General features: G+C 39.9%; 1 protein-coding gene across 1 annotated transcript in view; it reads left to right on the plus strand.

The window, feature by feature from the left end:
• The window catches only part of LOC114648962 (zona pellucida sperm-binding protein 3-like), a 73127-nt gene extending 68028 nt beyond the window's left edge, over positions 1-5099 (plus strand). Inside the window, exon 8 of the mRNA XM_051925312.1 lies at positions 5059-5099. Coding sequence (XP_051781272.1) covers positions 5059-5084 — 26 coding nt within the window. The 3' untranslated portion in view covers positions 5085-5099. The remainder of the gene's footprint in view (positions 1-5058) is intronic.
• Positions 5100-15113: the final 10014 nt, after the last annotated feature.

Here is a 15113-nt window from a genome sequence, read left to right on the forward strand (position 1 = left end):
AAGATTTGTTGTTTGGTGAAAGTGAAATCGACATATGCAAGCAGCAGAGATGTGAAGTGGCTGGGTTGGCAAATGAAGCGAACAGGGGGCAAAACCCTTAGTAAAAGTAAAATACAAAAACTTCCAAGGGGGTGAAAACCTTTAACAGGCATTGTACATGTCAGATGTTGCAATTACAGCATTCAACCTTTTATTCAACCTTAAAATTAATCATTTTAAACACCATCATTTATTGAATAACAATATAAATTGATTTAAATGTCACATATGTATGGAAAAATTATTTAGATTTAATTCTATTTAATAGAATCATAAGTATATAACATCAATGGCAACTATTTGGTAAGCATAAGGATCTATAAAATTTAACAAATGATCAGCCCTTCTGTTACTATCTCATCTAGTAGCTTTTTTTTTATTAACCATCACGGGATCATTTTAATGTACCTGGATGTTTTATTGTGTAATCAGATCACCTACCATGATAGGTACCACCTAACCTCTAAGGTTCTTTTCTGATGAGGATAGGAAAAAATGTCAAAACCCATTGTACTGCTGTTACCTGTAATGCTGTCTGTATTGACCACTGAAGGACCTCTAATAGCAGACCTCTTGCTGACTGGCACTGACATTTACTTCCAAAAGAAAATGTCAACCCAGTTTTTGCACCAATAGAGAGTTTCACCCAATCAAGTGACCTTAACAGACTGCATCTAGACAAGGAGTGGACAATCTAGCTTCTTGACTTGCTATTTACAATTAGGCAAAGCAATCACTTTTAAGGATTTATCAATTTGTATTAAAACAATTTTAATCAGATATACAGAACAGAGATACACAGCATCATGCAACCTGGGTGTTTTAAATCTTCATCAAGTCCAAGTAGAGGTGCCAAGATGCTGATGACCATTTCACTCCCAGGTTTCTTCTTTTCTTGCAGGTTATGTGTTCTCAAGCAAAACAAGGATATAGCGCAAGAGAAATAGATGACTCTTTCGCAGTTTTAAAAAAGCAGCTGGGGTAGCTTCTACAGCATCAACTCCCTCATTCTCAACCTAACAACAACAACATTTATTTCTATACCTCATTTTCATACAAAAGATGTAGCTCAAAGTGCTTTGTAGGATGTCAAAATATAGTGTGGTTCGAGGAAAGTATTGCAAGTTCCACAAAGAAATGTTGGAGTGCCAAGCAGGTCATCCCTGTTTATATCTCCTAAAAAAGTAGTGATAAAGGGCCACTCTGAGTGCCAATCCAAAACTCAAATGATCAAAACACAAGAAGCTGTCAGGCTAGGCAATTGTATGATTCGGGTCACGTTGAAAGGAGTCTTGTGGTGCGATCCGTTCAAGAATGAATACCTCCTTCAAAGAAGAGTTTTATAGGTGGGAGATCAGAAGGGGTGGGGTCAGGTGCCCTCATTGGTTGTCTTCTCTGTACTATGGAGGGAACATAAGAGGAGAAGGTTAGCATGAGCATCCCCTCTTGACCCAGTGTGATAGTACCTACTTCAGATGAGTGAAGAGAGTGATCCACATTGTGTGACAATAGTTACATGCAAAAGAAAAAGAAATTAAAATCAAATAAGAATAATAATTAAAAAATATTATGTTAACATTGAGTAATGGACACATACATAAGAGAGATATTTCATTAAAAGAAATACAATCCTTAAGTATAGAATTGTTATTTTAAGTCTCTAAATGACAATTCAATGATAGGGTCAGTTGGCCACAATGGTCAGAAAAACAAAATCTCCAGCAGAAAAATACACATTGGTACAAGAGCATATTGACATTACCTTCTACCAGTTTCTCATAGAAGAGTGAATGCTTCGGACATTGAAGCTCAAGACTGGTGCTCCGAGTTTCCAAGCTAAACTGAAGTATACAAAAGAAAAAAGTCCTGCTTTGTGTCTCAACTTCCCCAGCATTCACTGCACTTCTGTTCAGCTTGACAGAAAGAACATTGTGGAACAGCTCACTGACTTAGAAGCAGTAAAAGCTAAAGTAGAGAAAGAAAGAAAAATGAGATGTACCATGAAATATTTTTATAAAGGCCATCCCAATTGGAGGGAAACACTTGAGTTAAGCTTGGCCCAGTGGGACAGAAAGCATTATTCCACCCCTTTCATAATACAATGTGGTGCTCCCTCTAATAATTCTTGGTTTTCTTTTTAAATCTTTTAGCATGCTTAGAGATTCCTCCCACTTTAGTGTTATACCTGTAGGTGGTGCTATATACCAATAATGAGAGATACTTTAATGTAAGCAACATCAGCATCTATGAAAGAACCACTATCAGACTGACAGAAATATCAGACTCAACAAATTCAGAATTTATGTTTCACATTCACTAGCCTCACAAATACTGGACCTTGGTATGTGTCAACTCTTTAAACCTTGAAAGTATGGAAAATAATCGTTTGTAGTTAAAGTAATACAGTAGTTTTTTTCACAATATGGAATTTTAATACTTCAGTTTGGAATCTGTCGCTATCTTTCAAAATGAAAAATTATAATATCAAAGTGCATTCTACACACTCTTGCTAAATTAAGTAGAAATTCATTATATAAAAACTAAGTGTTTGTTCCAGAAAAGGAAATGTGGACTGAATTTCACAGACACAACAAGCTAGAAAAGCTCTTTTCAAATGTTACTGATTTCCTGGTAATGCCACCTACAAACCTATTTTAACAGCAGTAGCTCTCTATTATCCAAGCAAGAAGTTCTTATGTGTGTTTGGGGATGTTCTGTTTATTTAATACTGTATACTGAGCTTCTGTAAAATGATCATTTCCCCTTCTGGACAAATAAAGTATCATCTACTGTACTGTATATCTCTATATATGTATATTTATTGTCATGCATGTGTGTCAGGGGGTCACCTTCTGAGTTTCTTCCAGGTATGAAGTTACAAACCTGGACCCATAGGGGGCGCTGCTGCTAACTGTGTTGTTTTCCTTTTCCTTCACAGTACTGAGAAACTGCCCAGTGAGGGCAACTGACTCCGGCCTTTACATTCTCTGGGCCATAACAGCACAACCCGCTGGAAGAAATCATCAATTCATGACCAAGCCATGACCAAGGCCAACTGAGTAGCTGTGGTTGAATCACATTTTTAATTTGTAGAATACCAGCCCTGATCAGGCGTTGTTTCAGAGATGTTGACTCTACTGCCATGGTAGAGACAATTGGCAACTCTAAACTCCAATATAAATTCAACGATTTTTCCTCTAACCGACAGTTCAACTGTTGCCAGATTCTTAATAAACTCCAGTAAAAGTCTGACACATTACCAAAGGGGAAGGAATCACTGTCCATTAAGAAAAGTGCTCGGTCCAATTTCAGGTTGCCAACTTGGTGCAGGAGAGCACATGCTAGTGGCTTCCAAGACACAGCCATATGACCATAGAGCAGTTTTTGCAGAGTTTGTAGTCTGAACGCATTTTTCCTGCTACAGATGTCCACCAGTCCTTGTCCTCCTGCACTCCTGGGCAAGTACAAAACACCTTGATACAGCCAATGCTTCCCATTCCAAAAAAAACTAATCAACTCCCATTGCACTTCAGTAATCAGTTCTGGTGGGGGTTCCAGGCATGCCAACCTGTGCCACAGAGCAGATGCAACAAGGTTGTTTATGATTAGCGTCCTTCCTCTATATGACAGTTGGGGAAGTAGCCATCTCCAGCGTTGTAAACGGTTTCTGACCTTTTCTGCAACGCCTTCCCAATTCTTAATGTCAAAGGCACTGAACACTCAGGGACAGTCAGTCCACCCACCACTTTCCTTAATTTGATCAGCAGGGGTTCTATAGCCAGGGCATACAACATGCCAGACAAGGAGCAACCCTGTCTAATCCCTCTATCTACTTGAAAGGAGCGCTCAGTCCACCATTGATTTTCAGTACACCCTGAATGTCACTATAGAGCACCTGAACCATGGAAAAAAAGCAGGGAGGGAAACCAAATCCCATTAGTACTCGCCAAAGGTATTGATGCTCCACCCGATCAAAAGCCTTCTCCTGGTCCAAGGAAATTAGACCACCGCGTAATCCAAATAGTTTACAGATGTCAAATGTATCCCTGATAAAAAAGATGTTATCATATATGGACCTGTTTGGCACACAGTAAGTCTGATCAGGGTGAATGACATGCCCCAACACCTCCTTCATTCTTGTAGCCAACACTTTAGAAAATATTTTATAGTCAGTACAAAGCAAGGCTACTGGCCTCCAGTTCTTAATATTACAGAGATCACCTTTTTTTGGAATGAGGGCAACAACAGCTCTTCTACAGCTCAAGGGGAGGAGACCTTTATCTAAGCACTCATGAAGAACCGCAAGTAGGTCTGGTCTGATGAACTCCCAAAACAACCTGTAGAATTCGACAGTAAGTCCATCAATACCTGGAGCTTTCCCAGTGTTTAAACTTGCCAATGCCCGTGAGAGTTCTTCAAGGGTAAGCCCTCTCTGTAAAGCTGGTAACTCCTCCTCTGGCACCTGCGGCAGCCCCTTAGTAAAACCCGAACAAGCAGTGTGTCCTGTTCCACCAGCTCAGATGAGAAAAGTTTAGAATAAAAATCAACAGCAAATGCCCTAATTTGAGAAGAGCTTGTCATCTCACTTCCAGAGGGGTCACGCAAACAATGAATCATTCTGCTTTGGCCCTGTTTCTTTCCAGTCCAAAAAAGTACTTGGTTGGAGCATCACACTCAGTTTCTGCTTGAAAACGGGCTCTAACCAAAGCACCTTGGACTTTATAATCAGTCAGTTGTGCGAGGGCAGCCTTTCTCACTTTCAACATGTCCAGGTCCTCACTGCCCTTAGAGGAGTCAAATTCTTGCTGGAGTGCTGTTATCTCTTCCTCCAGTTCTTTCATAGAATCATTCAAACTCCTTGTGACATTCAGAGTATACTGCTGACAAAACTGGCGAATCTGCACTTTACCAACATCCCACCACTGACCCAGAGAAGAGAACTGACATATCCTTTCCCGCCACTGTGTCCAAAAGTACCTAAAACAATTTTTAAAATGGGAGTCCTGACATAAAAGCTCATTAAAATGCCAATGAGAGCTTTTTGACTTTAAAGATGACATAAGAACATTGCAGGTAACTAATGCATGATCTGAAAGACTTGTAGGCACAATGACACATGAATTAAAATGGTTAAGATAATGGTTAAAAGTATAAAACCGATCAAGCCTGGCAAGTGAAAGAGTGCCACCTCGCACCTGTGCCCACGTGTACTGCCTGTCTCCCTCATTCAGGGCCCTCCACACATCCTTCAATTCATATCGCTCAATGAGCGCTTTCAGCTCTCTGGCAGATCGCGGGTGGGGTTCTGCATGGTTTCTGTCCAATGCGTCAGTAAGGGTGCAGTTAAAATCCCCACCTAAAAACACACATGCATCCGGGTCACACTCTGCTAAAGTATTCTCAAGACATTTAAAAAATCGCACTCTTTCACTGCCAATTGTTGGAGCATAAACGTTAATAAAAACCAACCGGCTGTTGTCCACTTCAACCTTTACTTTAAGCAGCCGCCCTTTTATCACTTCGTAGGCAGACACCGATGCCGGACACATTTGTTTAGATATACCAATGGCAACCCCAGCGCTACGTGTAGACCCGTGACTAAAAACCACATCTCCTCCCCAGCATTTCTGCCACTCAATTTCAAGAGCATTTTCGCTGTGCGTCTCCTGCAGGTAAGCCACTGTCAGATGCTTCCCTCTCAGGAAGTCGCACACTTTCGCTATCTTGAGAGGGCTCTTACAACCGGCAACATTAAGACTCCCAATTTTAAAATCGTACATTGGTAAAATAAATAATGGAACCAAAACAAATGTTATAAAAACCATTAAGTAATATAAAAAATGTTGATTCTTTAGCCATTATTAACAAGTTGTTAAATTAGCAGAGGTACGTAATTTTCTTAAAATACTTCTAAGCCTCCACCCCTCCTTGTCTGAAAAAACCTCAGTGCCCGATCTTTGCTTCATTAACCGTTTAACGGAGGAAATAAATAATTTAACATCTGGAAAAAAGTTCTGTACATCCACTCTTTTCCCCTTTGTTTCAATCAGAAAGGCTCTAATTCTGTAGAATCCATATCCTTCTGTGGTGTCCTGACTACTTTCTGACACAACAGAGGAATCAGTTAAATAACCGTCCTCCCCACAATCTGAAACCGAGGACGCTTCCGTGTCAACCACAGCTGCAGTCTCCTCAAAGCTTCTTTTTTTAGAAGCAACTTGCTCATCTGCCCCACAGTGTCTTTTAACAGCCTTTGGTGTTTTGAAAGTACTGTCGGAGCTGACACACTCCATGTCCATATCGCCCCATATGCTTGTGACCACCGATTCTGTAGCAGAGTCCGATACCTCCAAGACACACGACTCATTAGCAGCGTTTCCAGACTCTAATACAGGGGTGTCCTGATTTCCATTATCCTCATTTATTTGGGATCAGCATTAAGCGAATCGCTGATCAATTGGACCAACGCAGTCTGATCGCTAGCAGCGTCTTCATTCTGAACAACAGCGATCCCGCCGCTACTTTCTGCCGCGTTATTAACTGCAGACGCCTTCTCTGCCGAATCTGTCTCATCCCCAGGGCGGTCGGGGTTCTCATCTATGGTCAGTTGTTTGCCTGATTTTGTAGCTTTAACAACATCTTTGCAATCTCTTGCTACATGACCAGCTTTGCCACATTTAAAGCATTTCATCGGTTCCGAGGTGACAAAGATAACGTATTCGTAACCGTCCACTCGGAACCTCAACGCTACGTTTAACTCATCCGCTGTATTTTTTAAAATCATTAAAACTTGCCTCCGAAAAGACATCACATGCTTCAACTGGGGTGCTTTACATCCTAAAGGTATACGTTTAATCTGTGAGATTAACTGTCCATAGCGAGATAGCTCTCTTTCAAGGGTCTCGTTAGATAGAAAAGGAGGTACATTAGATAGGGTAATCTTTTTTTGCCGGAGTTGTAAGAGGCATTACGGGAGTTAAAGTGTCTTTTATAACAACTCCATTTTCTACCAGTCTATGGACAAAATCCGTTGTAGCAACAAACACAACCACCGCACTGCTCATTCTTGAGGCTGAACGAACATTTGTCACAGCCTATTACATTCCCTACAGCCAATACACATTCTTCCAGAGAACAGGTTGCTTCTGGCATTAGCTTTACTCCATGTTGTCGGGTGAGTTTTTCGAAATCACCGTTCCGAAAACGGACCCCCTCCTGAGGGAGGCCATTCTGGCCTTCTTCAGAATAAACCACTCGAACCAAAAGATTAACAGTCAGAGACAGAATAACAATTAAGAACAAAAAAGCAGGAAAAAAAACAGAAAAATCACAAACCTTCAAACACTCCCACTCTCACTTTCTCACAGAGCTCCGCCCACTCACCACTCTCGCGAGAGAAAGAAAGAAAGAAATATGTACGAGGGAAGTGTGGACAGTGGTGAGGTCTGCAGTAGGAGTGACGGATGCATTCAAGGTGGAGGTGGGATTACAGTAATCCTTCGCTATATCGCGCTTCGCCTTTCGCGGCTTAACTCCATCGCGGATTTTATATGTAAGCATATTTAAATATATATTGCGGATTTTTTGCTGGATCGCGGATTTCTGCGGACAGTGGATCTTTTAATTTCTGGTACATGCTTGCCCAGTTGATTTCATACAAGGGACGCTATTGGCAGATGGCTGAGAAGCTACCCAACTTACTTTTCTCCGTCTCTCTCTTGCGCTGACTTTCTCTGATCCTGACGTAGGGGGATTGAGCAGGGGGGCTGTTCGCAAACCTAGACGATACGGACGCTCGTCTAAAAATGCTGAAAGATTATCTTCATGTTGCTACCTTCTGTGCAAGCTGCTTCCTGAAGCGACATGCTGCACAGTGCTTCGCATACTTAAAAGCTCGAAGGGCACGTATTTATTTGTGCTTGTTTGTTTTTCTCTGTCTCTCTCTCTCTCTCTCCTCTCTGCTCCTGACGGAGGGGGTGTGAGCTGCCGCCTTCAACAGCTTTGTGCCGCAGTGCTTCGCATACTTAAAAGCCAATCAGCCCTATTGATTTGTTTGCTTTCCTCTCTCTTTCTGACAGTCTCTGCTCCTGACGAGCACTCCTTTGAAGAGGAAGATATGTTTGCATTCTTTTAATTGTGAGACTGAACTGTCATCTCTGTCTTGTCATGGAGCACAGTTTAAACTTTTGAAAAAGAGACAAATGTTTGTTTGCAGTGTTTGAATAACGTTCCTGTCTCTCTACAACCTCCTGTGTTTCTGCGCAAATCTGTGACCCAAGCATGACAATATAAAAATAACCATATAAACCATATGGTTTCTACTTCGCAGATTTTCTTATTTCGCGGGTGGCTCTGGAACGCAACCCCCGCGATGGAGGAGGGATTACTGTACATCAGGGATCAGCTCTGAGCCCTTTCTTACTTGCAATGGTGATGGACAGGTTGACAGACAAGATTAGACAGGAGTCCCCGTGGACTATAATGTTTGCTGATGACATTGTGATCTGTAGCGATAGTACGGAGCAGGTTCAGGAGACCCTGGAGAGGTGGAGATATGTTCTAGAGAGGAGAGGAATAAAGGTCAGTAGGAACAAGACAGAATACATGTGTGTAAATGAGAGGGAGATCAGTGGAATGGTGAGGATGCAGGGAGTAGAGTTGGTGAAGGTGTATGAGTTTAAATACTTGGGATCAACAGTACAGAGTAATGGGGATTGTGGAAGAGAGGTGAAAAAATAGAGTGCAGGCTGGGTGGAATGGGTGGAGAAGAGTGTCAGGAGTAATTTGTGACAGACGGATATCAGCAAGAGTGAAAGGAAAGGTCTACAGGACTGTAGTGAGGCCAGCTATGTTATATGGGTTGGAGACGGTGGCACTGACCAGAAAGCAGGAGACAGAGCTGGAGGTGGCAGAGTTTAAAGATGCTAAGATTTACATTGGGTGTGATGAGGATGGACAGGATTAGAAATGAGTACATTAGAGGGTCAGCTCAAGTTGGACGGTTGGGAGACAAAGTCAGAGAGGCAAGATTGCGTTAGTTTGGACATGTGCACAGGAGAGATGCTAGGTATATTGGGAGAAGGATGCTAAGGATAGAGCTGCCAGGGAAGAGGAAAAGAGGAAGGCCCAAGCAAAGGTTTATGGATGTGGTGAAAGAGGACATGCAAGTGATGGGTGTAACAGAACAAGATGCAGAGGACAGAAAGGTATGGAAGAAGATGATCCGCTGTGGCAACCCACTAACGGGGAGCAGCCGAAAGAAGAAGAAGATTTACACAAAACTATTGGTAGCCAGTCTAGGATTCATTCTTACTGTACCTCGATGGTGGTGTGGCATCCTTAAATATTTAATTGTATTAAAACATTTCTATAAATTTAATAATGGATATCTTTTGAAGTTTGATGGTGAATAGAGCTTAACAGAGAACTTCCTTCCAACTATTTTCAGGTCTGCTCCAAAGGAGTTTACTTGTGACAAAGGCTGTGAATTCCAATGTTTCCAGCCTATATTGAGGTTATACCCAGAATGTGGACTTTCTGGCTAAATGTGAAAGGCAACAAATGCTACCACCTATGGCTTCTAGACACAACACAGCCTTCCTATTCAGATTCACCATTTCCAGCACAAGCTAATAAGTATAACCTTCTGCTTCCAGCCCTGTATTTTACACATTAGGGTAAGAGTTAATCAGGTCTATATTTTCCACTTGCAGCCTTTAGGGAATTGAAGCCAACAATTGTTCTAAATAAAATGCAAACATCTCTTATTATGGTGATTTCAAATAAAATTTTGGGGGTGTTAGTTATATGTATTAGACTAGTGACCTCATAGTTTCCCCCTTGTAGCTCATACTAGTTTGTGGTGGAGCTCTTTACTGGTTAATTTTTTCAACTAAGGAACATAGCAAAAGTTAGACCTCTTATATCATCGAAAGATGCAGAGAAATTAGTTCATGCGTTTGTCTTTAGTCGGCTAGATTACTGTAATGCACCCTCTCAGGACTACCCAAAAAAGACCATCAATCGTTTGCAGTTAGTGCAGAATGCAGCTGCTAGAATCCTTACCAGGAAAAGAAAATCCGAGCACATTTCTCCAGTTTTGATGTCACTACACTGGTTACCTGTGTCATTCAGAATTGACTTTAAAATTCTGCTTATGGTTTATAAAGCTTTAAATAATCTCGCCCCGTCTTATATATCGGAATGTCTGACACCTTATATTCCAAATCGCAACCTCAGATCCTCAACTGAGTGTCTCCTTAGAATTCCAAGAGCAAAACTTAAAAGAAGTGGTGAGGCGGCCTTCTGCTGTTATGCACCTAAAATCTGGAATAGCCTGCCAGTAGGAATTCGCCAGGCTAATACAGTGGAGCACTTTAAAAAACTACTGAAAACACATTACTTTAACATGGCCTTCTCATAACTTCACTGTAATTTAATCCTGACACTCTGTATATCCAATTCATTATAATAACTATTCATTCAAAATTTGTACTAACCCCTACTCTCTCTTCTGTTTTCTTTTCCGGTGTCCTATTGGTGGTGGCTTGTGCCACCACCATCTACCCAAAGCACCATGATGTTCCAACAATGATGGATGGATTAAAAGCCAGAAGTCTGTATAACCATCAGCATCAAGTGACTCCGTGAGAACCCTAAATACAAAGAGGACTATTTCATTTATGTTAGGTAGAATGCCCAAAGGGGACTGGGCGGTCTCGTGGCCTGGAACCCCTACAGATTTTATTTTTTTCTCCAGCCTTCTGGAGTTTTTTTTTGTTTTTTCTGTCCACCCTGGCCATCGGACCTTACTCCTTTCTATGTTAACTAATGTTGTCTTATTTTAATTTCTTATTTGTCTTTTATTCTTCTTTTCTTCATTATGTAAAGCACTTTGAGCTACTTTTTGTATGAAAATGTGCTATATAAATAAATGTTGTTGTTGTTGTATTGTGAATTAGCAAAAAGGATTTTTCCAGCCCTTTTGTCAATGGGGTTTGACAAACTCACACTCAGTGTATTAAGTTAATTTATTTTTATGTGTAACTCTTATAAGGACACACACTCAGAACATGTCAACTTGGGTACAAATATAAATCAATGACATAAAATAAAATGCCATGCAACATTTGCACTCACTCTGTAAACATAAAGATAGTGAAATAATGAGAAACTTCTCAGCTTCCATTCCAAAAGGACTGTATTACTAAGTTAATAAGTTGAAACAAACAAAAGATACAGATAAGGAAATGCCAAAAATCTTTATTTTATGCAAAGCAGTAAAATTGACTAACCTGAATTAGTGTGGCTGCCTGTCATACTGTCTATTTATACGCAAGTATTCACCCACAGTGTGGATGTTGCTGCTCATTTTTTTATGTCATTCATTCCTAAATCATTGAAAAGACGTGTTGATCCCTAACACAGTGTTGTATTGCACTAACGTGAAACATATTTCAACATTGACTACTCCCTAAATTTTTACTTCTCAACTTTATAATCACACATTTTATTAGAGTGGACCCTTTATTTAAAGGATATTAGATTTACTGTTAATTACTTATTCTGATATTGTTGAATTTATATTTGTAATTGGGGATATTGTAGGCAAAAACTAAGTTTTCTAGACAGCTAACCACAAGAGGTTTTTTCTGGAGTTTTTCTTTTTTGTTTTTTCTGTCCTCACTGGCCATTGGACCTTACTTTACTTCTATGTTAATTAGTGTTCTCTAATTCTATTTTCTTATGTATTTTGTCTTTTTTCTCTTTCTTCATATATGTAAAGCACTTGAGCTACATCATTTGTATGAAAATGATGCTATATAAATAAATGTTGATGTTGAAAATAAATGAAGATGAAGTTCTAAGATACTTAAACCGTATAATACAATATTATATCCACATTCACATTTTTCCTAACCAAAAACAGGAATATTTTGCTCATACTTGGGGAAATTTTACACTTTACCAGGAAACAGAAATATTTGAAACTGAGTCAAAATTTTAGGACATTTTCTAATGAGGACGTGCTTCACTGTGAGCCTTAACTACAAGGATCTTGCAAGAAACAAAAGTTCCAAGTGCACAGAAAATAAAAAAACAATGGGCCAAAATCATGTCTTATATAATAGAGCATAAATAGACATCATCTATTGAGAGGCAGAGGTCAAAATATAAGTAAAAGTGAAAATATTGACTACCAAACCATAAAATTAGTATTCAAAATTCAGCCAAACGTCACAGCAAAAAGTTCTAATCCTATCTATAAGTCTTTCCTTATCTGAAATTGCTAGTTGAAGAGTTTTTTTTTTTTTTTTGTTTTATCCAACAGTTGAATGCATGTCTTACTATATACTATTTGATGATGTCAGATGTAGCAATCATGGACATCACAACAACAAACAACAATTAAAGCACCAATACCAAAATGGCTACATTGATCAGAAAGAACAACAAAATGCCATCACAATGACATTACAATAATAAAGTTAAAGTTAAATAAAAATAGGACAATGCTATGACATTACGATAAAACCAAAATTGAATCATACATATTAATAAATCAGATTCACCAACATTAACACAAACAAAATTTTATTCCAAGTGTTGATAAATGGCCAGGAACCCTGCCCACGCCGGAGGAAGGGAGGGAACCAGGGAGAGCAGCTCCTTCTTTTCCCTGGGAACCCGGACGGTCCTTGATCCGTCGGGGGACAGCGCTTCCCGGACACCAGGAAGTGCTGACTGGAACCAGGGATGGTATTATGCCCGAGAGTGCTTCCGGGTGGCAAGGGTAACACTTCCGCCACACTGGGGAGTGCTGCCAGAAGTCCATCATCAGGCACCTGGAGCACATCCGGGGACACATAAAAGGGGCCGCCTCACTTTATTCGAGGAGCCGGAGTCGGGTGGAAGAAGGATGGAGCTTGCACGACAGGAGTGGAGGCGGCCGAGGGAACCAAGGACTGTGCATTGTAAATAGTTATTTGTAAATATTTCTGTGAATAAACCTGTGTGTTGTGGACACTGCGTTGTCGTGTCTGTCTGTGGCCAGGCTACCTCTTACATATGTTACATGCTTATTTAACTAGAGTAAGCGGCACACACATTTGCTATCGGAAACTGGAGAAAGAAAGAAAGAAAGAAAGAAAGAAAGAAAGAAAGAAAGAAAGAAAGAAAGAAAGAAAGAAAGAAAGAAAGAAAGAAAGAAAGAAAGAAAGAAAGAAAGAAAATCATCAATATCAGTTAAAAATGGTGACAGTAAAAAACAAATTTTGTTTTGCTCTCACCAAAATCTTTGCCATTGACATAAGAAGAAAAGGGTTTAGTCATGTTCGGAAGCGTTTACATGTTTTCAGTTCCTGCCAGTCGGTAAAGCTTTCTGTATGATTTTAGTGAACAAAGATAGTAACATGCAAGATTTGTCTTCATGTGAAAAATATGAAGCATGTCCTATTTTTAAAATATGCACTTCACTGTTCCACTTTGATGTGAATGAAAGGCATAAATAAAATTGATTTTACTGGTGCGCAACAGACTACATATATTACACAGCTGCAGAAACGAACAAAGGTAAACAAAGCATTATGTTTTTGTATTGCTCTTGATTCTTCATAGCCTTCTCTTAAAAAAATTTAAATCTTTAATCATTTCTTAGTGTTTGAACTATGATGTTTCCAAATATTGGGCCGTTGTGTTGCATTAAAAATGTATTAAATATTATTGAGAGTATTTAGTGCCATTTTAACATGATTTTGTGTAGTTATGGGCACCATTTTGTGATCCTGTTATCAAAATAAATGGCTTCCCGGTTAGCTAGGAGGGTGTGGTCCTCACAGGTCATTCAATTACTGCAGTGTTAGAAGGTTGATACAAGCGGCCATTTTCTTATCCAGGGTTTTGCAGATAACCCTCCTATAAAAGATTAGTTGCAATTATTTATTTCTTTTTTAGCAATGTTTTTTACCACGATATTTATTGTTTTGAGTTTTTGTTTTTTTTTCTTTGGCTTTGTTAAAAGTGCAATTTAACCTTTGAGTTTTTGATCTTTGCACTTTATCTATGTCTCTTTTCTGGTCCTCCTCTTTAAAAAACTACTGTCTGTCCATTTGACAGTTGCCCACAGAAGTGTGATCAAACATGTAAGGATCAACATTATTTATTTTTGACCCCAAAAAATCTTTTGAAATCCCAAAAAAGATAGGAATCACGTGATGATTGGTAGTTCCTGATGAGCTCTGCGTCCATTCTAAACACCCAATGCCAGTGAAGGAAGCCCAGAGGGCTTCGCTGAAGGGGTGGCATAGTGGCAAATAACAATGGAGCAGTTTTGATTGTCAATCAATTGAAGACCTTCATCGCGGAGCAGAAAACACTTTTAAGTGTGACCTTGAACATGACAATACAAAGAAGTTTTTTCAAACCTTGATGCAGACAGAAATTATAATCCGTCTTTATGCAGATTTGTATTCAAATTGAGCACCATGCTGCCGTGATTTGCTTCCTACACATGGAAACCTAGGTTCTCTGGAAGAAACTCTCTGAACAGAAGGAAGAACTAGGAGAGACATTAGAATTATTGGAGTCCTGGAAAACGCTGAGGAGGGGAATATGTCTGCTTTGCTAGGAATACAATGGTCTTTATGGTTTCTGTCTATCCCAAATTTTAGACCTGAAGTGATGCGAGCGCATAGGATATATTCAAGGGACGGTGACACTATGGGTCCACGTTCAATCATAGTGAAGCTGTTGCATTATTCAGACAGAGCTACCATCCTGATGGAGGCATGTGAACTTCAAAATGTAACCTATGAATATCGAAAGGTATGCTTCTATGCTTCTTATTCGACTCCACACTGCACAATAATGCAAGGGCCATGTCCCCGGGTGATCAAGAAGGCTTGACAACTTAAACGACTCCATTGTTCTGATTTCACAGATCTCCTTTTAAGGGTGGCACTAGATATACAACGACCCTCAGCAAACAGTTAATGTCCCCAGACTTATTTTCTTCCACCAGCACCTTGCCGCTTTGTCTGCTGTAATGTACTCTATTACCTGTTCTGTTTTAAGCA

Source organism: Erpetoichthys calabaricus, chromosome 3, assembly GCF_900747795.2.
Source record: "Erpetoichthys calabaricus chromosome 3, fErpCal1.3, whole genome shotgun sequence".
NCBI lineage: Eukaryota > Metazoa > Chordata > Cladistia > Polypteriformes > Polypteridae > Erpetoichthys > Erpetoichthys calabaricus.